Here is a 22,747-nt window from a genome sequence, read left to right on the forward strand (position 1 = left end):
AACAGTTCGTCGAACGTTCCACCCAGTTCTTCCTTACATAATCAAAATCCTTTGTGCATCCTGATGCATTCATAATATATGCACCCTAGAAGGGAGGGATTCGACAAAACGGAACCAAATCAACGGAGAAACAACGAATTACACCCCGGACGGTGTTCGAGTTGACGAACAAAAACGCCCACGAGTTGCTGAAAAGTGGCGAGCGTCGATACCAAGAGGGCCATCCACGGACATACGACTATACGAACCCAAAGTCGACTCGCCCCCGCACAAACGCGTCTCGCCGTGTACAAATACCTACTAAACCTACAAACACGTTTTACATATACGACAGAGCGATCGACGCGTCTCGACGGAAGGTCGTTTTCTTTCCTCTGCGGAGTAGCATACTCGAGCTCGGCTTACTCGACGGTTCGCGCGTACCCTTCAGTCGTAGCGCAGCTCTCGTGGCGAGCACTCGCGTCCTCTCGGTGATTTCAATTCTCGTCGAGACGTGTCTTTTGAAAACCGCGCGACACCATCGTCCTCTATTAACAATTTAATTTGATAAATAGAGCTCGAAAGGAATTGGACTTTTTAATTAAATTCTTTCAACCGGACAATCCACGCGAAGTGCACATTAGAAACGAGAAGTGATTGTTGAATGTGTTGTTGATTATTAGACAATCTTTCTTTTGGGACAGTTTTCTGGTAAAGTGAAGAGTGCAATCGGATGCCAGTCAATGCCACTTGTTCGCCAAGCGTAAACATGATTCCCGCGCATTGACGTACGCAACGGACCGCGCGAGTGTGGACTGCACTCAGCTGTGAATTGGTTAAAGTGAGTATACTTGCTAATATTCAGAATACCGTGATAAAGTTATCACGGTCTTCGGTACACGTGCGGCGAGTAGAATGAAAGGGTTCGAATAACAAAATAAATAAATTTCTGTAAGGGTAGTTATACAGCATGCAATATTCAGAAGAATATGAATGGAACAGAAGAATGGATACTGGGCTTGAAAATTTCAAATTCGGATGGGAATTAAAAAATTTGTTAATTAAGACATTGATAATGAACACGATCGACGTTGTTCCATTGTATATTGAATACAGTAGCGCGGTTATTGTAAACGGCACAGATCTCGCTATAGGTAATTATTATTAACGAGTGGAATACAGTTAATACTGTGAGAATGGTTACCATTTTCTTTCGCTTCCTCGTTATGGAAACGTTTAACAATCGGGCCACGTACACTTCCTGTTGGATGTGCGTCGACGTCTAGCGCGCACTCTTCGCGAATGTTTAGCTTCTCGGAGCTTCTGGCATGCAGCTGTGTTGTTTATTCGTCTCCCAAGAGCTTTTCTTCTCCTCCGGCTACTGGAACTTCGTCCCCAACATTAAATTACATCGATACTATTTTACATCCGGTATTTCAGCTATACTCAACTCGCTACGATTACGCATCCGATAATTACACAGCTACCTTGTAATTATCGGACGGCCTTCACGGTGATTATTTCCTTTTACAGCCTTCAAGTGAGAGGCCGAAGATACTACCTGCTGTATCAACTATTTAAGTGTTACGTCTGTATTAGCTTGATACTCCTTTTGGAATTCGTAGATTGTAGGAAGAGTCGTAGAAATTAGAGCAACTGCGTCTGCTATCAATTCCAACCTGTTTTCAGAATTTTTGATAATTATTATACATAATTGAACTAGTTTTCTCTTCGTTATAAAATAACACTAATCCGTGCAATGTAACTTCAATCCAAGCGATTAAACTTTTTTAAATTTCGGATAATTTGACAATTTTTAAACAGCCTGTATTTATCATAAAATCACTAATTTTCAAATTGTATTCAGAATGCTTAAGAAGATCCTCCCTGCTATAAACTGACCTGCATGCGCACAAGGTGTTTCCAAAGGGTTGAATTTACCTGGACTGGCAGGCAACGAGCGAACGGAGATTACTGAAAGCTTGAAATTCTGATTTCAGGTGACACTGAAGAGGCATGCTGAAGCACGTGTCGGTCTCGCCGTGGAGAGGGCGAGCGGACAGCGTGAGTCTCGCTTCTAGCGGGGGTGCGAGTAGCTGCGGAAGCGGAAGTCCTACCCCTGGTCACACACCACCGCCCTCGAGAGCATCCTCCTGTGCCTCCCTTGCACCTTTAACTGCCCTTTCGAGCTTCTCCCCAGCCGATGCCGCTCCACAACAGGTAAATCAAAAAATTCTTCTTGAAACGTGCTTGATATAGAACTCGTTTTGCGACTGAATGGGCAATAACGAGGGACGGAGAACAGAAGGGATTCTAGTACGGTTGAAAAAGTCCGTGCGTCATCCAGAGAAAAAGATGGAAAGTCACACGGGAGGGTAGGAAAGAAAAAAGGAATGACGTGGTTGCTTAATAAAGCAAACGAGAAGAACAAAACGGCTAACCGTGACGGGTGGCGTTGAAACGGTTTCGTGAAAACGAGAATAAAACGATTCCGTGCACTTATTAACAGCTGGACCACGTGTGTCCTTGCTGGCTAATGGGATTCATCGACGTGACGTGTGTTTAATCCACGATTGTTTCCGACGCACTGCCTCGCTTGATTACTCCCGCGACCAAAATAGCAGCCATTATTTTCGATTACGCAAACGGGTACGTACGATAGTACGTGAATACACCTTCGACGATACATCATCGGCCCCTGTGTTCCATTAATTGCGTCATCAATTGTTTCGAAACGCCATAAGTGAAATAAATCCCAGATCCTTATTTTTGTCCCGTTAATTAGATGTATTTCGTATCTTCGTTATTTTTATTAATTCGCGGATAACCCACGGAACTCGTATAACGAATGTTATACGGGGGCCTATTCTCGTCTATTTATGTGGGAAGCGAGTTGGCTTTGAGAAGAGGGTGAAATTCTCACGATCCGTGTCTCCAAGCTCGGTCCAGTTGCAACTGCGCTTTCGCATCCCTTTTTGCGCGAACAGAAACACGACTCTCTCCGGAGGCCCTTGATCCCTTGACAAGATGTTTAGGGAGGCCAGTTTCTCCCAACATCTGCAGAGGAAGAACCCCCGTGAAGTCTTATTCGAATGCGAAACTGAACGAACATGTATGAATAATTTTTAAATTCACTGAAGAAATTTACAATTATTATTACGAATCAAATCACTGGTATCAGTTTCGTGGCCGAAGAAAAATTGCGGTCGTCGTATTTAAAACGCGAACTATGCATTATCGTCGGCATCCCAGTTTCAGCAGTTCCATATATTAAACACCTGTCTGCTGAATATATACATCGTTTTCGCATTGTATTTGATTTTGCGCGACCCGTTTCACACGCAGTTGCACGGAGGTCCGCCTCGGCGGATGACTTCTTCCGTTAACTCCTTCGAGGGTACCATGTGTGTGTTCGTGCGAGCATCCTGGTTACCAGTTCGAATATTTTCTAAACAATTTCGATCGAAAAACGGATCATTTGCATGTTAAAAAATGTTTGGGAACAGATACATTTCGGTTTTCCATAGCTTTCACCAGTCGGGTTTATCTTGGCCCGTGTATATCCCGCAGTTTTTGTCGACGAAACGAAGGATTCCGTGTGAGAACCCCGCATGCCAAGGCGTCGCACATTGCGGGTTACTCACAATGTGTAGTGAAAAACTATACGGTGGGGCCACTTAATCGTACTTGTCCCCCTCTGCAGACCTTCGTTTCTCCTTAGGCTGGTCGAAATTTCTCCGAGAAAAAGGAACGACCACGTTCTGACCGACTTCGATAACTTTAAAAGCATCGTAACTGTTGAAGAAATTTTATGAATTAACACTGTTATACATAGCGCATTCGTAAAAATATTTTAGAATACTGTATTCGGTATTCGAAACACTGGAAATCTTTTTTCAGTTTCAATGCACCACGGTCACAAGAGTTTTATCTTTCCCATGATAAGATAAAGAATGGCAAAAGAACCATGGATCTCCCGATTCCCTTGTCAGTTGAGATACAGCCTAGAACCGGTATGAAATAAAATGTATTCGTGTTTTAACTCACTGCACGGGAATCGACGAGATGCTGTTGCGGTTTTCAGGATACCACACAGTTTCACGTAAAATTATCCATCGCGTGCAATAATATTTCTAATGTTAAAAATTTCCATCGTATTAATTTTCTCAAGCCTATGTTTCTAAACATCTCGGAATATGAGGAATTGAAACATTAAGACTGGTTATAATCTGCTATTACTTCGTATAAAATAACTTTGTGCAATCTTGATGTGTCACGTGAACCAGTTTCTTCGATAAGGTGTCAGATGTATCAAGATTTTTTGATTTTATATTACAAATCAACGTATATAATTTATCCTCTTCGTACATTCTCTTCTTCTATGCCGAGGTACATTAAAAACCGCAAGATTCATTGTAAAGAAATTCGATCTCGATACGGATCCTTTTCACAAAGATACTTGTTCGAGCATCGGGACAAGTATGAAATCGTGTTACAAGTTTTCGTTCCGCTAGGTCCCGGACCTGTCCCTCGTTCTCGGACCATGCAACATCCGGCGCGGCGGCCCGTGCTTCCGGTTTTCTTCAGAACTCTCCTTTTATTCGAATCTGTCTTCATGAAACTCGTTGTTTCATCTGACTTTTATCCATCGACCTTCATCCTCCTGGTAGATGATTCTAAAACGCTCTATGTACGATTTTGTTTCGAAATCGCGTTGTTCCATTGTGCCTCCGAGTCGAGGAAGGTCAGATTCGTGGATAAAATACATCCTTAACCCTTTTGTCAATTACGATGATTATAATTAACCATGTTTTAAACAATGCCTGTCTACACAGGGGTTAATAACGTTACGTAACACCTGGTATTCCATAAAGTTATTAACATAATAACAAATGGAGGAACACCGAGGTAGTGTGAAAAACTCGTTTTCAACTCCGGAAGCATAAAAAAAGATGGTCTCAAAGGAGGCACATAACTGCGACGATTATACGATGCACATAATAGGGGAAGCATCCTGGACAAGGATGCATTGTGATCCTTGTTAGAGAATCTACGTTAGAAAGATACAACAAAAAGCTATCCTCTCGATGCGGGTATAATGATTTAGAGATTAAATTCAATTTGAAATGTAGTCATGATTGATTCGACTGCTGCTGTTTATCGAGGAAGAAATCGATGTGGGAAGGGAACAGGCAGGACTTGTTTGCTTTCCCTGAAACGTTCGCAAAAATTGCTCGTTCTCATAGTGGTTCGCTTGGAAGTCCGTTGCGTAAGGACTATTCAGATATTGTTCTGGAGACAATGCGAAGTCGTGTCTAGGAGAGGTATCGCTTGTTGCTTAAGGAGAAATGCGAGAAATTCGTAAGAAAGCAACTGGTAGCCAGTTTGCTCTGTCATTGGCAGCTGGCGATGTAAAGGATTGAGGAGTTAGATAACCGATCAAGAGCAATTGTCCTAGAATTGTGCTGTTATCGTCGCATCTACCCTTCCGTTTGTCAGCGTTCACTGGACGTAACGTTGGGAGTGTCTATTTAAAGAGCACACGAAAGCACTCAGTGTTCTTCTACAGATAATTATAGGTTATTATCGGCTTCTGTTCGCGTCAGAAGCGGGATGAACTGCTCCGTTCGAGCGCATCGAGGACATGTGAGTTCGAACCGACGGGACTTAAGTAAACACTCCACCGAGTCCAACAAAAATACTGTTGACATACGCGACGAAGAAAGTATTGAGACACCAATAGCCGAGACTGATGCTCTTCTTCTTCGCGACCGTTCCTCACGACTTTTTACAAACCAAATCGTTTGTATATTCTTGTATCAAAGACAGAAGCTTTGGATACCGAAAAATTTGACCGGAATCGAATATTACTGGGTAAATAAATCCATAGATAGGTAGGAGAACCCGATGATTAATCACCGGAACTACTTGGGTAATCGCGGTCATTTCCTTGTCACGCAGTTTTCTTCAGATAAAATGCAATTCGTTTAGCAATAACTGACCAGAGAGACTTCCGTCGTGTCGAATTGTACCGAGAATCGGTGATTCGGCTTCCGTTGCGATAACACCCTATCGATCATCGAATATAAATAAAACCGTTTTCCATTTATCTGTGCTACTAGCCTCCCGGTTGTACCCTTTTCTCCTCCTTATCTCTGCCGTTCACCCGTTTTTCCTGGAACTGGTAGCGTATCAGGGAAAGAAAAAAGTCTCGAGACTGGCGCCAGTCGGAAGAATTACACTACCAGGTTCACGTGTTGAAGATTTAAAAGCAAGTACACACTTGGATGCAATGTATCGGAATGACTCTTTAAAGATAGTGAAGCGTAAATTCTCGTAAACCGATCCGGTCATTAAGTCGTTCGCGGTGATTAATCTTCACGGTTGATCCCGCCTCTGCGAGTCCTTCGCTCCTGTCAATGCCAATTGAATCGGGAATTCGAAATCGTAATGCGGACCTCGTTAACAGCGACCGACAGTCACATCCGCGATTTAACATTTGAGCCGATCGTGAACCGGAATTCGTTGCTTAACGCAGCGCGCGACAATCGTCGATTGCGCAAGCGGTGACGCTCGTTCACCTTCCAAGTACGTTCCTCAGGATCGTTCCGAGGGAATCCACTCGGATTCTTCGCACGGACGCCGCGTAAATGACGATTAAGGTCGATCGTTACCACGAACAAGAAAGTTTGATTACTCGACAAGGACAGCTCGAGTGGAAACGTAGTTTCATTCATGAAGATCGACGTTCGAATTCTTCGGGCATGAATGTCGTCCGGGATTGGTCACGAGCTACCGGTGAAAGCACTCGCAGCTGGCTTGTACTCGTACGGCTACGCGAAACTACTCTTTAGTAATCATTCCAGTGTACCAAGAATCGTGCTGCCTGTTTGTGACGCATGGCCGGCAATTAGAGTGCCATTTTGCATTGTAGCGGTTCTTGATCATAGCATTAGTCTGCCGTATTCGTTCGTATGCAAAGGATATTGCAGCCATTGTTCATTGTTACAGACATTCTGAAATTTATCCAAATTCGTAGCTCAGAATTTTCTTCCAAAGAAATCCGTTTCCCATTTGTCGAAGGTGCCTTAATGCCACGTCACGCTTCACTTTCTCGTAAAACGATAATTTCCACACTTTCTATAGATTTATTACGAAACTAACGTAACGTATAACAGTAGCTGGATAAACATTTTCTCCGACAATCTCAGTTCCACGCACCATTGCGCAGCGTTCTTAGTACACGTAAGCATGTGTTAACTAGTAGGACATCAACCATTTGTCAGCGAAGTGCCAAAAGGTCTTGTGTCACTAAGAATGAACGTCAACACGTGGGTAGCATTCCTCGAATTCGCAATGCATAGTATCCTTGATTTCTTCAACTTGGCCTCATCGAATATTAGCAAACTAATGGACACATTCGTTACCGGTTTTCTGATTGTTCCTGGGAACATTATGCAAACGTCTGGACAGTTGCCTCATTAGGAATTTCCTGGCGACACGTTCTATATTTTAGATTCTCTTGCGCAACACCCAGCTGGGTTTGCCGGATTAACCCTTTCCTCGATCACCGATCGATCGACATCTGGCGGAGTGCAACAATTGCGGTCCGCGTCTCCGGCGCAGATGGCCACGTTTCGTGACCGAACAATCGCAATTGCGACATTTAACATTCTTTTCGCACGGCTTGGCGATTCGCGTGCTCCCTTTATAGGGCTCGAATAATGATACCTTCGGTTTCGGGACACAATGCTGTAGGTGAAGGAAGGAGGTGGGACCACGTGTGGTTTCGGCACACACGTGTACCAGCGTGAAAAACACATTTCGTTTGACGTTGTTTGCTGCTGAATCGAAGAGGATATAATGCTGGATTTATTCGCGAATTCGATCACCAGCGTTGAAATTGATGAAAGCGTTTATTCACGGGGCTGGTCCTATCGATACACGATTTGGAATTCACAATGGACAATAGATGCCTTTCACCGGATTTATATCGTAATATTTTCAGTCTAGTATTACGATTTTATCCAAAAAATTTCGAATTACGTAATTACACTTTCAAGAGCAATCGTTTCCTTGCACGAGTATCGTTTCACACCGCAGAGAAAGGTACGAGCCCAACCTGTTCACGGGTTGTTACGGAGAGTTTCGTGTTACACGTTCAACCGCAGGAATTAATCATCTCGTCTTGCATCGCGAAACGCATGTGACTCTTCTTTTCGTCGCTGCTACCTGTTGCACACGCTCTCGTTATCCTCTTCCTGGTATCGCGACGAGAAGCTCGAAAAAAGAAGAACCGCATGGAAATTACTCATGCTACGTACATGTCTCATCAACTCGAGACTCGATTAAGTAGCATCCACGATTTCAACAAGTTTCCTATCGTTTTGCGAATGCATTCTTTGCAAAATAATTAATTCACAAATGATTAAACCCGGGAAACCGGTTCGATCGTTCGTTAACTTTTGTCTTCAACTGTATCCTGCCAATCACGTCTTCTATTTACGATTATTTTTCTATCTTGTCATTCAAGTTCCCCTTACAGACAGACATTCCTATTAATTGCAATTCGTATGTTGATCCACGATCGGCCAATAAATTCTCGTTAATTATATCAGAGGTCAGACCGTTGCGCGCAATCGGGCCTCGGAACAGTTTTATCGTTCCCGTTCAGATTCCCCGTAGTGGTAACCACCGGTACAGATCTTCCTTCATCATTGGGAAAATAGTAATGGAACGAGGCTCGGGATCGCGATGCGCGAGCGGACCATCTGGCACACAGTGCTCCCATTCACTCTTTCTTTCGTACCTCTCCCTCCGCGTTTCTCTTCGTTGTCGTACTATGTTCCTTCATCCGACTCCTCCTTATCCTCTTTTATCGCCTTTGTGCTCTGTTCGCCTCGGCCTCCTCCACACCTCATCCTCCAGTTTATATCTTGGCTTGATATCAACGAGCCCCGTACGCTTGATAATCGTGTTTGCCTTCTGTCGCGCTTTTGCCGCCCCTGAATTTTTGTTGCAACAAAGCCACGGTTCTGAAACGTAACATTTTTAAACCGCTTTTTTTTTTGACGAAGGTATCGTACCTGTTAGGCAAATATTGAATTGGCAAGAAAATCTATTATCGCGAGGAATTTTAATTTTAGACAAGATGACTCGCATTCATTTCCTGTGAATGACTAGCGTGACTCACCTGTCGATACTATTATATTGCTTATGAAATACGGTGGTTAGCAATGCAGAAGTGTGAATATTCTTTTTTGAAAGGAAGGAACAGAAGCGGGGAACCGCATCAATGAATTGAACGAACCATTGATCCAGCGAATACGGGCTGGCCGATGGGAAACGTGCAAGGGTTCCAGCCGGAAGTGTGAACTCGATGATGATACTTGTCTCCTGGATGGACCGGACGGAAGAGAAATGCCCTCTCGTAATTTCGTTAGCTCTGAAAAAGTGTCCAAAAAGAAAAATCATAATTTTTACAAAATAAGCATGGTACCCCATCGGTCATCATAGACCGGTCATCGAAACACGTAAACAGTTATGATACACGCTGTACCATCGTACGTGTTTATGATGTATTATGAGTTAAACAACGTAATGATAGGCACGGCGCCAGTAACGCGACGTATCTCTGTCCAGCCATACAACGGGTGTCTCGAAAAGAAAATGATTGTCCAGTGTCAGGGGTCGCTGTAAATGTCTCTATCCCGCTTGTCATTCTATTACCCGATCGTTTTATAAATAACGACGTTGTTATTTCTACGAGATTTTATGCGTTCACGATACGAGGACCGATGTATTCCATTGTTCTTTAGTGTCAATTGATAAAATTAATTTGCACGAACCAAAGGCGCGGTGTCAACGATCTTGTCTTATGCGACAAACAAACGTGGACGTAAAAGTAACATTATCGATCGTGGTTAACAATGATAAACGATAATGATCGTACAGGAATACGTACGATTTCCCAGCGCAAACACACGGTGAGAGCTTCTTATCGTTGTTCACTGTGTTACCGCGATTTCAAGCTTCCCCACGGCTCTGACGAAAGAGTTAAAGCACGAACACGAAACTTCCGGTGCAATGAACTCCGTCGAAGTAACTCGCGGCTTGTTACGACACCAATATTAGTTTTACGACCAGCTCCTGGAAATAGATCGGTGAAACCGTTCGTCATCGAAGTCGTTCGACAGGATCGCATGCAGTTGACGGGGGACGATTGAGAGGCAGGTGCATACTGCACCTGCAACCCCCTCAACGAGAACGAAATAAATTTCCGACAGACGCTAGGTTCGATGATCTTGTATTACGGAATCGAGGGCGATGATATATTTAGAATCGCCAGTCTAGAAAAATAGCAAGGTTGGACTGGCTTTTCGGTCTTGACACAGCATGCGACTTATTGACACTTGGTCAAGTGAAGTCAAGAGGACGGGTTAAACGAAGCCGAGCGTCACCGCTTGCCAGTCGTTTATTTTTGACCTATAAGTAATAATCTCGTCTAGCTTTGGGTGATTCTCGCGAAAATGTAAGAATTACCGATAAATCGCTTCTACGAAACATTTCATAGACGTTGATATAAAAGCATTCTCCGCCAGGAGAACGGTATTATGGAATTTTAAGCGGCTCCCTTTAACACTTCTTGCATACATTTCGCGGTGACTGCGCCGCGGTTGCATTATTCATGAAAAGAACCACCTCCGTTCTAGATAACCCTGGCTCGCCGACCTTATCGCCTTAGTTGCGGCAATCGCAGTCAGGTGTATGCATCGTGCACCGAAGAAGGGCGATTTCTTGTGTCGGGTTAAAAGAAAGCAGGGTCAAAGAAAACCGATCCCGTGCGGAGATATTGCTAATCATCCTTTCGTGTCTCCGTTCCGTTACATTCTACCTGCGTATCGCGAGAAAATTATATTTTTAAAATAATGGATGCAAGTCTCGAGAATGCGTGCAAGAAATTGGGGAAAAAATTCGACAACTTATCGCAAGTATTTATTCCGGGAAGAATGATGTGGCAGATTTTATGGGCTGTGTACATGATCGCCTGCTACTTGAAAATCGACGAAAGCTCTTAATGGATCTTTTGGCACGCGTATCGCTCGCGTGTAAACGCGACGCTGAACGCGGATCGTTGTGTGGTCAGCAGAAGCTCTCCGCTCTCCATTATCGCTCGCTCGACACAGATACAGCTTGGAAATTGCGATGTAGCCTAGACGTGTAAATAGAGACAGTACACATCACAACTGGTGATATTCGAAACAGGCTATTAAACATTCCTGGACGTCAGCTTTTTAATAGATAAACGAGTGTGAATCGTAATAAAGAAAATAGAGAAAGACAGTCATGTGAGAAAGTTGAGGTAATGAACACATGTGCCACGAAATTGCATTATAATTAGCGTTCATTAATGTTTTATTTACAAGTGAATTTCTTAAGCTTTCTTAACACGTTGAATGTTGCAGTGAAATCTTTTCTTTAACATTCTCTATCATCTTCTGCATGTCTTTTGAGACACGTTATATTTAACCCTTTGACAGCGGTGACTCTCTCCATGGTCCGTCGTCTGGGGATTAGTATACGCGAATCGAAAGGAGAGTTGTTTGACGAATTAAAGTCATAAAATGAAGAGAAAATAATGAATAAAAATTATTGCGTTGCGTACGTGATGGATGTCAGAGTTTCGTGACTGAAAATGAGCGATGCCGCGCGATTCTTTACGAGATTAGAGTCGTACTTACCTCGAATTAGCGTGGAATTGTATTGTCACCCTTCCACGGTCTACGAACCGGATGTAAGCGTTCCGTGCATGCCGGTTGTGCCGCTAATCATCGCGCGCGTGTTGGTGGTAACGGGGGACTCGAAGTTGGTCGAGTTGTTCTCGTTTAAAACAATCAGCAACAGAGGAAGGACCAATTATACGGACCTGCGACCGTCTGTCACCGACCTCCTCTTAATATCATAGATCGGACCGTACTAGTAAATATAAACAATTTAGATTTAGAACCATCTACGTGACAATTGATAGAGATTAATTTTCATCTGAAGGTGGAGGGAAATTTCAATCCCAGTACCAATGTTTCCGCGCGTCTTAAATTCCCGACTACTTTCGAGCAGGATTCACGCTTTAATTTATCCGGTGATTAAGTTCGACCCAGTTGCTGCGCTCACAATGTAGCAGCGAAGAATCGTCGCTAATAATTCGAGCTCCCCGGTGGGAACGAGAAGGAAAAAACACAAGGTGTATACATGGAAAGCGGTAGACCAGTTTTCACTGTGTCAATGAGCGTGAAAATCTGATATGACAACCATAAAAGTTTCGTTCTTAATTGCGATCTCTCCGAAGTTTCTTTTTCTTTAGATTCCGCAAATGACGGTCGGTTTCTTTTCTTCTTTTCGGCTCGCGACCACGTTTTAATTGGAGCCATCAAGTGGCTTATTTCCTGAAGAGGTTCGTGGGCCGCGCCGCGACGCTGAAGCACGCGACTTCAACTACGACGACAGGGGTCGAGTATGTTTGCTCGCGACCCACTCGAGATGATTTAAAAGAAAAGAAAAAAAAAAAAATAGAAAAGCCGTCTGCCTCTTGTCCACTCGAAATGGCCCAGCTTTGGGTCAGCTTGTCTAAACAGCTGCAGCGATTTCCTGACCAGCCATTAAAATGTTTGGCTTGGGTGCATAGAGTGCATAAAGTGCATATGGTAATTGATTGACTGCGTTTGTTTTAAAATTGAACTAAATTATTTATGAGCTACATAAATGTCTATAAAGTGAAGAATTGTTGACAAGCATGCACTTGACCATGCACCGATGCACCGATGCATCCCGGTGCAGTTCTACTTGCATCTCGTGCCAAGAAGCCTCGAACCCGGTGCCATATGGCCCGGAGAGCGGTATCGGGAGAATATGGACAGGAAGGAAGCTTTCCAACATGATCGTATTATGTTCCACGGTACCGAGAACATATTGCAAGGAAGACGCTGGACTAGGGCGGTCCCGGCACGAGAAAACGGGCACGCGATGAGGGCACGTGCCCCGTATTCTTCCGAGGGTCCTCCTTCTTGGTTGCTTCTTTATGCGAGCACCGGAAACGGGTGTCAATTGTCAGCCACTTGGACGTCGACGAACGAACGCGACCGGACACGGTTCTTCTTCAACCGGCGAACTCGAGAACGCCTACTTCTGTGTGGTCCTCCGCAAATAATTGCGCTGCTGGACTATGATGATGATATAGATACTCTTCTTTGCCAGAAATTATATGAAAAATTCTTACTTCCTGAACCAATCAATTCAGAGACACTAATAACTTCATCGGCTCAAATTTAAGAGCATTTATCCTCGTATCATCAGTAGAACTTGTTTCGAATCTCACTGGTAATCTTATCACGTGCACTTTAATCGTCTGAAAAAGATTTCGTGCGGACTTGAAATTCGAGCCCCGAGTCTCGCTAACGTAATTTCACTTATCTCTCGAATACACGCGCTTACTGTGAACCAATGAAACATTCGTTCGGCCACGATGCCTGATAAGGATAAATTAGCATGCCCGGTCCGTTCAGTGAACGGATCATTGACGTGCACATTAAACGCTAAATACACTTTCAGCACTTTTCATTTTATTAAATCGAGGCTAGGCTCGTCTGGTTCTTAATGAAATCGACCGATTACATCGTTAACGGCTCGACTAAGCTCGTATTTTGTACCTAATAATCGTCTGTAACGAGACACTAATTATCGTCTCTTCGTTCGACGAGCTTCGCCGAGATGCGATTAGAAAGAGCGAACCAATCTGGATGGTGGTGCGTCCATCAGCCTGGAAAATATGTTGTTCCAGTGTGCAACACGCTAAAACAACCGTGGGTTGATTGACAACGCGATTACGATCGTTGCTGTTTCTGCGGGCCACTTTGTAAACTCCATTTCTTCTATTATTTAATCGCTGCTCGTTTGCGTTCCTCCATAAATGGATCCGTGCTTGTCTTCCTTTTTGTTGTCCGTCACAATGGACAGCCATTTCTTCTTCTGTTTTCTTTATTCCTTTACTTGTAACAATGTAGAATTGTTGGCTATAACGAGATACGTAAGTTGAGAAAATTACTATTGTTTAGCTGGGTTGATTCAGCTTTGATTCCACATTGATTCCAAATTTTTTTTTTTTTAATTAGTCAAGAAGAATATCAAAGCCAAGAGACCGCGGAACGATGCAACTGGTAATTCTTCAAGTCAGACAATTGTACGAAACGTTTGTCTCCGTTAATGCAAGCGACAGTGATTGACCCTCGCATAGAATTCTTGACCTCCCGACGCGAGGTTCGGACGGTCGCGTTTGACCTCGTTGCGCTCGATTTAACATCGCAGCTTTTCCGGTAAAAAGGGTTGGGAAAACTGCAATTCCTCGCTGTCGACAGATAAAGTGGCGCCGTGAAGACACGTCTTCGCTCCTATCTTTTCTAAACGTAATAAGGTCACGATCCTTGTTTCAACGAGGAAACCATACGTTTAAATATATAATTTTTCATAAAGGGGAGCCAAACAGTATATTTGAAGAATCTAATTAAACTAGAAAATGGTATGTTTGATTTGGGAACACAATCGAACACTCTCTCCAGGTTTCTGGGTCCCACGTGAATCGTGGCTGTTCCTCCCGGGATCATCCCGTGATCCAGGACGATCTCGACGCTTCGTTCGATGAGAAATCGCGAGCTTCCTGCGGATTCTTACTTTCGCGCCGCCACTTTCCCGTCGCCGAACAATGCGTCACGAAAGCCTGGGAGGTTTAATTGTTGCCGAACGAAGCATACTTCGCACGCTGGATGGAAACTTGTGCGACTGGAGGGACAAAGTGGGCAGAGATCGCGCTCTTGCGACTCGTGGCTTCTTTTGTGCTCCGGCCAGCATGTGTCGCACGGCCCGGTTTACATAACTTCTGTCGAATGTGTAACGGGAATAAAAGTGGAGTTGGGTAACCCAGCAGCTTCCTCTCAGTTCGTTCCTTCTTCTAACCCTTTGGATATTATGCACGATTATAGTCGCCAGAGTCATAAAGTTATTTCAACTCGCCAGTTCGATCGATGTCGACAATAAAAGAATACGATAGCCTGAGCGATCAACTTCTGCTGACGATGCTCCGATGGACACTGGTAGCAAAAGTGTCTTCATTTTGATCGCAACGGGTGGTCGTGTGACAGGCTCGGATTCAACCTGCTCAGCGAACCCTTTGTTGCCAACGTGTTTCAGGATATACGAAACAAGATCACAGTTATTTTTCATCGCAACAATGTGATAATACTCTTTGCTATTGAGTTTCTTCAAATTCATAACAGATATCGCGTGTTGGTTGTTGAATTTCATCCCCCTAACAGCAGCTGCTCCAGATCAGAAATGAAATCACTTTCTACTCGTTGCTCGCGGCTTCTGACCCATCGAATCGGTTAAAAACAAAACCTCCTGGCCTCGATTACCGTCCCCGTCGAAGCGATCGTGCAGAACAATAATTCCAGGAGCGAAGACACGAATTCCTCCTCGTTCAGGGACGAGTTTTTGTTCTAAGCGTCGCCGGATCCTTTTTTTTCGGCCGGAAATCAGAGAGGGGACACGTGCTCGAACAGCAACACCACCTGAAGACCCTGGATAAAGAGAGAACACGGCAGCTGAGAATCGAAAAGCACGTGCCAACAGGGAAAGGGGCGAAGGAGGACCCGTCGTCGTTCGGGATTCAATGGACTTCTGGGATAAGAAATTTATTATGCGGGAGCTTCTACCTGCGACTGGCTGATACTGCCACCATTCAAACCGAGGCCGTGCACCGTCTACGTGGGCTCGCATGAAAATTAATGAAGGCTACCGTCGCACCTCGAATTCTATGGCCAGATATGAAAGGGGAAAATACCCTGGAGAGAGTCACTATTGTTTTTGCGATATCTCACGATTTCCTTGCATGATTTACTTATTCTTCTCATAAAGGATCAATAAAAATTTTCTTTTTTCTTTTTTTTAAATAAAGTAGCATTCATATTGAGACGAGTTTACCGCAACAATAGAGTGACATTTAGCAATGAAAAAACATACAATAAAATGCATATTGTTACGCGTTGAGTGGTTCCATTGGCGTGGGACACTCGTCCGAATGAAATTCTAGACGTTCTTCCAAGCGAGCTCTACGATTTTGTTCGCGCTCTAATTATAAAGCTCGCTGCATCTCGTAATCCCTTGTCGTTTCCGGATTCCGGAAGATCGGTCACTTCTCTTCGGACCCGTCAACCGCAAAGTCTCGCTTTCTCAGAGAAATTTTCCACCGTTTAAGCGCGATTGTTTATTTCCAATCACTCTCACATTATTCGTATCGATTCCCATAGGATTCGATGTTAAACGTTTGAAATACGGTAATTATACGAGCACGCGTATCAATTAGAACTGACTGGGAAATCAGCAAGGTCGTTCGACGGCGTTTCCGTTGAAAGGTGTCGTTTACCTTGCTTCGAAACGGGGATACTCGGTATAACGGGTGTCACACTTCGCCAGACTGCGTTCACTGTTCTACTCGAAGCCGTCGATAACGATAAGCTAGCGATAGGACGACTATTTTTAGAGCGTCGATGAATCAACCGAGCGTAGATTCGCCATGAATTTCAGACCGAAGGTTCTGTCGGGAGATTTCGATGCCCGAAAACCTGGAAGTGCCACGAAATGCATTCCTCGAAGCACCGCCCGGTTTTATGGGGTTTTATGAATTCCTGTTAACGAGAGACCCTTCGTTACAGACACTCCACGAGCATATGGCGACTTCCACCCTGTTGCTCTTCCTTGATTTCTCCCCCTGATTTTTTGTTTCAACCTTTACGCTAGATTAACCGGTGGATTCTTCGGCTTTGAAGTAGACGTTTCCTTTTCGTTGGAATTCCTGCCTGTTAACTTCCTCATTAAAACGATTCGTTTAGGGAAGAATTTTTTTCTGGCTTCTCAGACGAACTCGTCATGGAATTATGTTATACATATTTTCTGTAAGGAGACGACATTGCTCTACTTTTAACTTCAAGGAACATCTCCTTCGTACAAAAATATCACCTCGACGCGTATTTCGGTGCCGGCTGCGAGATATTGATGTTTCTTAACGGGGTGGCATCTTCTTTCCTGAAGAGCTGTTGACGAGCCACAGACCTCTCCTTGACACTTGTACGCGCTCTTCCACACGGTTTTTCTACCTTTCGCATTATTTTCTCTTTCATTAGCCCGCCGCCGGTGGACTTTAAGGCGGTTCTTTGGTCTGAAATCATCGTCGAGGTCTCATGTTACCTGAGAATGCACCTCTTTTATCAGTACCGTTACACAAATGTCAAAGAAAACACGTTCCAAGTATTTGTGCCACGTAAATGTCTTATTCGAGCTGGATTCCAGGTCTCGGTGGTTCGCTAACATAATTTTATAAAGCGATAAAAAATATGAAGGCTATCTGTAGCATCTTCGTGATTCGAAATTCTATGAATTCAATTTGGTCGATCTTCGCGAGGAATCTGAAATAAAATCGAACAAGAAACGTCCTTGGTTTCCGCCACGTACAATAATGAGAAAAAGTCGAACAAAGATCAAGTCTTCAGTGCTCGAGCACCTGAGAATTCCGCCATAAACCGCATTAATGCTCGCGCGTAAGCGTATTGGAATTCCGATAGCGGATGATTCAGAAAATCACTTTTTTTTCTTTCGATTTCGTGGAAACGTGCAACACGAAAATCCACGATAGAAGATGCGATGTTTTAACGGGACATTGTGTTTACGCGAACGACGGGGTGTATACGTGTCCGTTTTGTTAAGGCACACACCACCCCTATCGATTCTCGGTCCTCGTAAAACACCAGCGAGAATTCCACAGTGAGGAACCGTGCTGTTTGTTTAGCTGATACTCGAATACGATCGGTCTGGTGCCAGCATTCTTGATAGCGAAAACGAGCTATCCAAATGCCGAGAAAAAGAAGTCTTTTTGGGAACTTCAAAATGTCAAAAAATTAAAAACACTAATGTCTAACCATGATATTCATGATACTCGTCCAAACAGGAACTCGTACCTAATCCCCATTGATAATATCCAATTTATCCCTCGATAAAAGGAACGTATTGACGTATTAAACGATATAAGCTGAAAGGATAATCTCGGGGAAACGTGCTCGACAAACGTAGCCGAAGCTTAGCAAAAATCCATACCGGTCCAATTGCGTGTGCTTGGTTCGTGAAAACGATTGTGCAGACACGTAGCCTGGTTTTACGCTAACACAATTCGCCGCATTTGGCGTGGGGTCGTTATGGTCGGGAATAAAACGTAACAGTACGGTCATAAAGTCTGCCTACACGTGTTTTCGAAACATTGAGTGGCACTTGCAAACGTGTAGGCCAAGTCTTCGGCTCGTAACATCTGGTCTATCGGCGGGTCAGGCAAGCTTTCAATGTACCTACTTATAATTAGATAGATATTTAAATTTTCTTCCTAAAATTTTTCTGATTTTTTCCACTATCTATGAGATAAGCAATGAAAGGGTTAATGTTACGATGAAATAACCTCATTTCGATAGCACCCTATCAATTTTGGAGTAAAAATCGATATCGTGCCCCTATTTTATATTTGATAGACTACCGCTGAGTAAACGCGGCTTTAATCTTGACATATGAATACACACAAGCATGTGTACTCATGTGACACGTACCCATCTGCGAACGGGGTGATCTGGTGTCTGGTTTATTTTCGGTGCACGCATCCCCCCGTAGCCGGCGTATCTGAAGGGGTTGATAGCGTTTTATGCAGCGCGCGTGGCCAACGTCTGTCTCCGGGTTAATTATGGACTAATTGTCAAGGCTCTTGTCGCGTCTTTTAGACCGATCTTTTTTCCCTTCTTGCGACAACAGGACGTCGTCTTCCTTCCTCCCCCTTTCTTTCTGCGCCACAGATACTCGCAGGGACCTGGTGTCCTTTCTTGGAATCCCTTGTCTCGTTAATGAACCACCAACGAATTCCATAAAATTAACCCCTTGTGCTGGTATTCAACTGGGTGTCGAGCGAGGCACATGCGTTTAATTGAGTTGATTAGATGATGAAATAAACTTTGATGACCGGGAGACGTAATTATAGAGCAAAGGGTTGATTCTAAAATACAACTTCACCCTACTGTACAATAATAGATTGCCATTCAAGTTTTATACAGTATCATAGATATCCGATAAATACAATGACAGGTAGAGATAATCCAAGCTCCCTTTCATAGCTCTTTCCCAGATCCTAGATAATTATCAAAGCACCCACGATAAAATCAAACCGTGTGAACGTTTTCCCTAATGGCAACTATTAATCTCAATTTCAGACAACCATAAAGGTGTACGCGAATTGCTTACGGCCGGACATCGAGTACAAGACCCTGAGCATCACCTATGAGACAACTTGTCGCGAGGTGGTGCAGAATCTATTGAACAAGTATCGTATGAAGCATCGCGACCCTAGGCTGTTCTATCTGACCATGGAGGTGACTGTGAGAAGACCAAACGTAAGGACTGTCCTGCCTTTGGACGAGGATGCCAGGCCTGCTGTTTTGCAATCGTGTCATCCTCGCGGTGATTCCAGGTAGGATTCGACCTCCTCCGCGGGTTCCCCTTTCGGTTTCGCTCGGCTTCGTGATGTAATTTCAGGGCTCGCGACCGACCGTAAATACGACTTCTTGTGGGTCGGTGAGCACGAGCCAACGAGCAACGTCCTTTCGAGAGATTCCCTTTGTTCTTCGAGTCGTCTGGCTCGACTGCGCGAGACTTGCTTCTATTTACTCCAACGCCGAGGGGTCACTCGTCGATTTTATGAAGAAATTTTTTATTTAAATCGAAATTTTCCTTCGAAAGTCTTGAAAGTGAAAGGGAGAAACGAGTACTAAATGTTTGAACGTTAAGTGTCGACATACGAAAGGCTCCATCGATGTTTTCTTGGTAGCTCGAAACTTCCGGCGTAGGTGTACGTTACGTAGACGAGACACTGTTTGACTGAACATTCGAGTCCCCGTGTTTTTACGCAGAAGTAGTGTTCGTCGATTCCCTTTGAACTCGCCGGCTACGATATCCCAGGATTCACGGATGTTTTCTTGTTGCAGATTCTCCTTGCAGACACGTCGTGGAGGGCTTGTCAAAATATACGACAGCGCACTCATGTCCGGAGTAAGTTACACACCCGTACTTTCCTGCCATTCGATCTCAGTTCCATTGCTTTTACAGGCTGTTCTTTGAAGTTCTAGTTACTCAATTCTTCTCTATTCTCCTCCATTCTACATTTTCTTATTTTAATTTTTAGTCGAAATACAAGAGCCTATTGGTCTCGGAACAGACCACCGTAGACGAGCTGATTCAGATGCTGTTGAGCTGCTACAGCTCGAAGGAACGTGTCGAGCAGTTTTCTCTCTACGAGGTCTGCGAAGGCGAAGAGTACCAAAGAAAATTGCATCCTGACGATTCGCCCCTGAAGGTCACGCAACGATGGACAAGCGCTGATCGCCATCTTCGCATAAGGCGCAATCCCGATTACAATCCGCACAGGAGAAAAGTAATTTATTTTATTTACTATTCCGTAATCCTTCAACCTATGTCTTCTCACAGTTAAAACAATTTGTTATCGCGTCTAATAAAATATGACTTCACAAACATCGAACCCATCCGCGCCATTGTTTTCCCATGAGAACACGTTCGTCCGATCCGACTGAATTCGATTTACCCAGATTTTCGTCGTCTTACATCCTATCGAATCTCGGCTCTCCCGTTACTCGCGTCGACGACTCTTAAATCTATTTAAACGACTCTCGCAACAACCTGAACAAAAAAATACGAGTCATTAAAAAGCAAACTCCTTAACGCGACGGTTGTTGAGCAGCTAAACCTCGATCTCGCGTTCTCACGGTGGAAACAAAGGAATTCTTCATCTTGGATCTGCTCCAAGACGGTCGCAAGCGTAATTACGCGTACGGACGCATCTCGAGGCGGTGCGTGAAGCGTGCATCAAGCATTATTCATAAGAATGTATAATAGAAAGTCAAATTCGTTACACAATCGTTGCTGGGTTCTTTGCAGAGTATGTGGGCGTCGGACTCGAGCATCAGCATGGCGATGTCAAGACTGAACCTGCACGCCGGCCATCAAGCCCACTACAACCATCAGCCCAACGACAACAACAATCATCTGCCTTTGTACAAGGATCCTACCTCGATCAACAACAATAATATTCACAAGTTGGATCAGCATCATCTGTCGTTGAGCTGTTTGAACCAACAACCGAGGATCGTGGTGCCCCATACAACGCAGCTGCCCCAGTTACAAGTTCCAAGGGTGCAACAACTGCCCCAAAGTGTCCCATCGACCCCGATCTCATCGAAGCATATCACCGCAACCTCGTACGCGGACTACGAGAATTATTTGTTCATATAAACTTATATAAACGATTTGCGTTACAGATGGCTGCCGTTTGGATGGCGGAAGTTTGCACGAACAGATTCTTCAGTGTTTTGATCGATTGCTTCGCGAGTTGTTTTGGATGGGATTGAGGTGATTGATCGCAGCGTTGAACTCACTTGTCAGTATTTGTTTGAACACTGAGAGATTCATTCTCGTAGAGGGTTTGAAGAAGTTTGATGAAATTATACTGGAGTGTGTGTCCATATGACGTTTTGGAGGGATGTTGATGTGTTTCCGATAGATTTGAGAGGATAGGGGTAGAAGGGCACAGGTTCGTGTCTTCGCTTTCTTACGTTGATAACGCAGAACAAAGAGAATTAATGATTATAGTCAGTAGGGAGAAGAATTGTACCAAAGGTAGACGTACGAAGCGCTAGTTATATAGTGTATTCAATCGTATATGTGTAAATGTTTTTTGTTTAAATATTCTAGAGACTAATTTTCATCTATATAAATGTAGGTGTGAATTGGGTTCACAGATTTAATTCCTTCGAGACTTATTTGAACATTGTTCGATTTTCGATTTTGATATGCAACGAAGAGTATCAATAAAAAATATTTATACATTTCTAATAGGGAATAAACGTCGCTCGAAATAATCTCGTAGGTTTAAAATCGTGTATTTATATCCTTCGAATTGCATTTATCACGAGAACGTCGCTAATTATGGACTCTATTATTTATTTATAATAACTGTAAGGTGTCTATGAGCGCGAGGCTGGAATTTTAACTTATTATCCGAATCCTGGACTGTATATTTTATCGTGCAATCCGATTAAGCGGGGTTCAAGTATATTTGTTGTAAATAGGATCAGTCGAATAATTTTAACAATTGTCGCTATGAACAATTGTGATTCTGCTATCTACTTTATCCTGTATGCATGTCGTTCCTTTCGATAGCACAAGGTTAATCAGTTTAACTGCTTTAATTTTAACGAAACTGGCATTTAAAGACAAACACGTACTATCAACGTTATAGCTTTTTGTAAATAGACGAATGATTATTTTCTTCTCTATCATCATTCAAGTTTTCATTGCCAAAGAATCGCTATATGAAATCTCGTCGAGTTGAACCGTGCTGCAAAAACGTACACATTATTTTTCTATTTTTAATTATGCAAAGCTTAATCTTTAAGAAGGTTGATTATGCGAAAGTTAACAACTGCAACAGTACAATGAATCTTGTATTATCTCGAACGATACAATTATCGTAGAGTGTAAATAATCTCTATTGTAACGTCGTTTTATAATTCACTGAAGATAAAATGGATCGTTTCACGTGTATTCATTTTTGTGGATTGAATTC

At 43.6% G+C, this 22,747-nt stretch overlaps 1 protein-coding gene across 1 annotated transcript; it reads left to right on the forward strand.

Annotated features, from left to right (window-relative positions):
* The first annotated feature begins 418 nt into the window (after window positions 1-418).
* On the forward strand, window positions 419-22,725 carry LOC114878978. Its single transcript, XM_029193398.2, has 6 exons — window positions 419-820; window positions 1,980-2,199; window positions 19,323-19,579; window positions 20,094-20,157; window positions 20,291-20,539; window positions 21,061-22,725. Exons 2-6 carry the CDS (start codon window positions 1,996-1,998, stop codon window positions 21,412-21,414), a joined length of 1,128 nt encoding a protein of 375 aa, XP_029049231.1. The 5' UTR covers window positions 419-820; window positions 1,980-1,995; the 3' UTR covers window positions 21,415-22,725.
* The last annotated feature ends 22 nt before the right edge of the window (window positions 22,726-22,747 follow it).

This window comes from Osmia bicornis, chromosome 14 (assembly GCF_907164935.1).
Source record: "Osmia bicornis bicornis chromosome 14, iOsmBic2.1, whole genome shotgun sequence".
Lineage (NCBI taxonomy): Eukaryota > Metazoa > Arthropoda > Insecta > Hymenoptera > Megachilidae > Osmia > Osmia bicornis.

What these genes read in the sequence shown, in the direction of transcription:
- LOC114878978 (XM_029193398.2), top strand. Translation starts at nt 1,996, where the DNA reads ATGCTGAAGCACGTGTCGGTCTCGCCGTGGAGAGGGCGAGCGGACAGC. An exon ending in CATCCTCGCGGTGATTCCAG is followed by an intron (nt 19,580 to 20,093) that starts GTAGGATTCGAC and finishes TTCTTGTTGCAG; the next exon opens with ATTCTCCTTGCAGACACGTC. An exon ending in ACAGCGCACTCATGTCCGGA is followed by an intron (nt 20,158 to 20,290) that starts GTAAGTTACACA and finishes TTTAATTTTTAG; the next exon opens with TCGAAATACAAGAGCCTATT.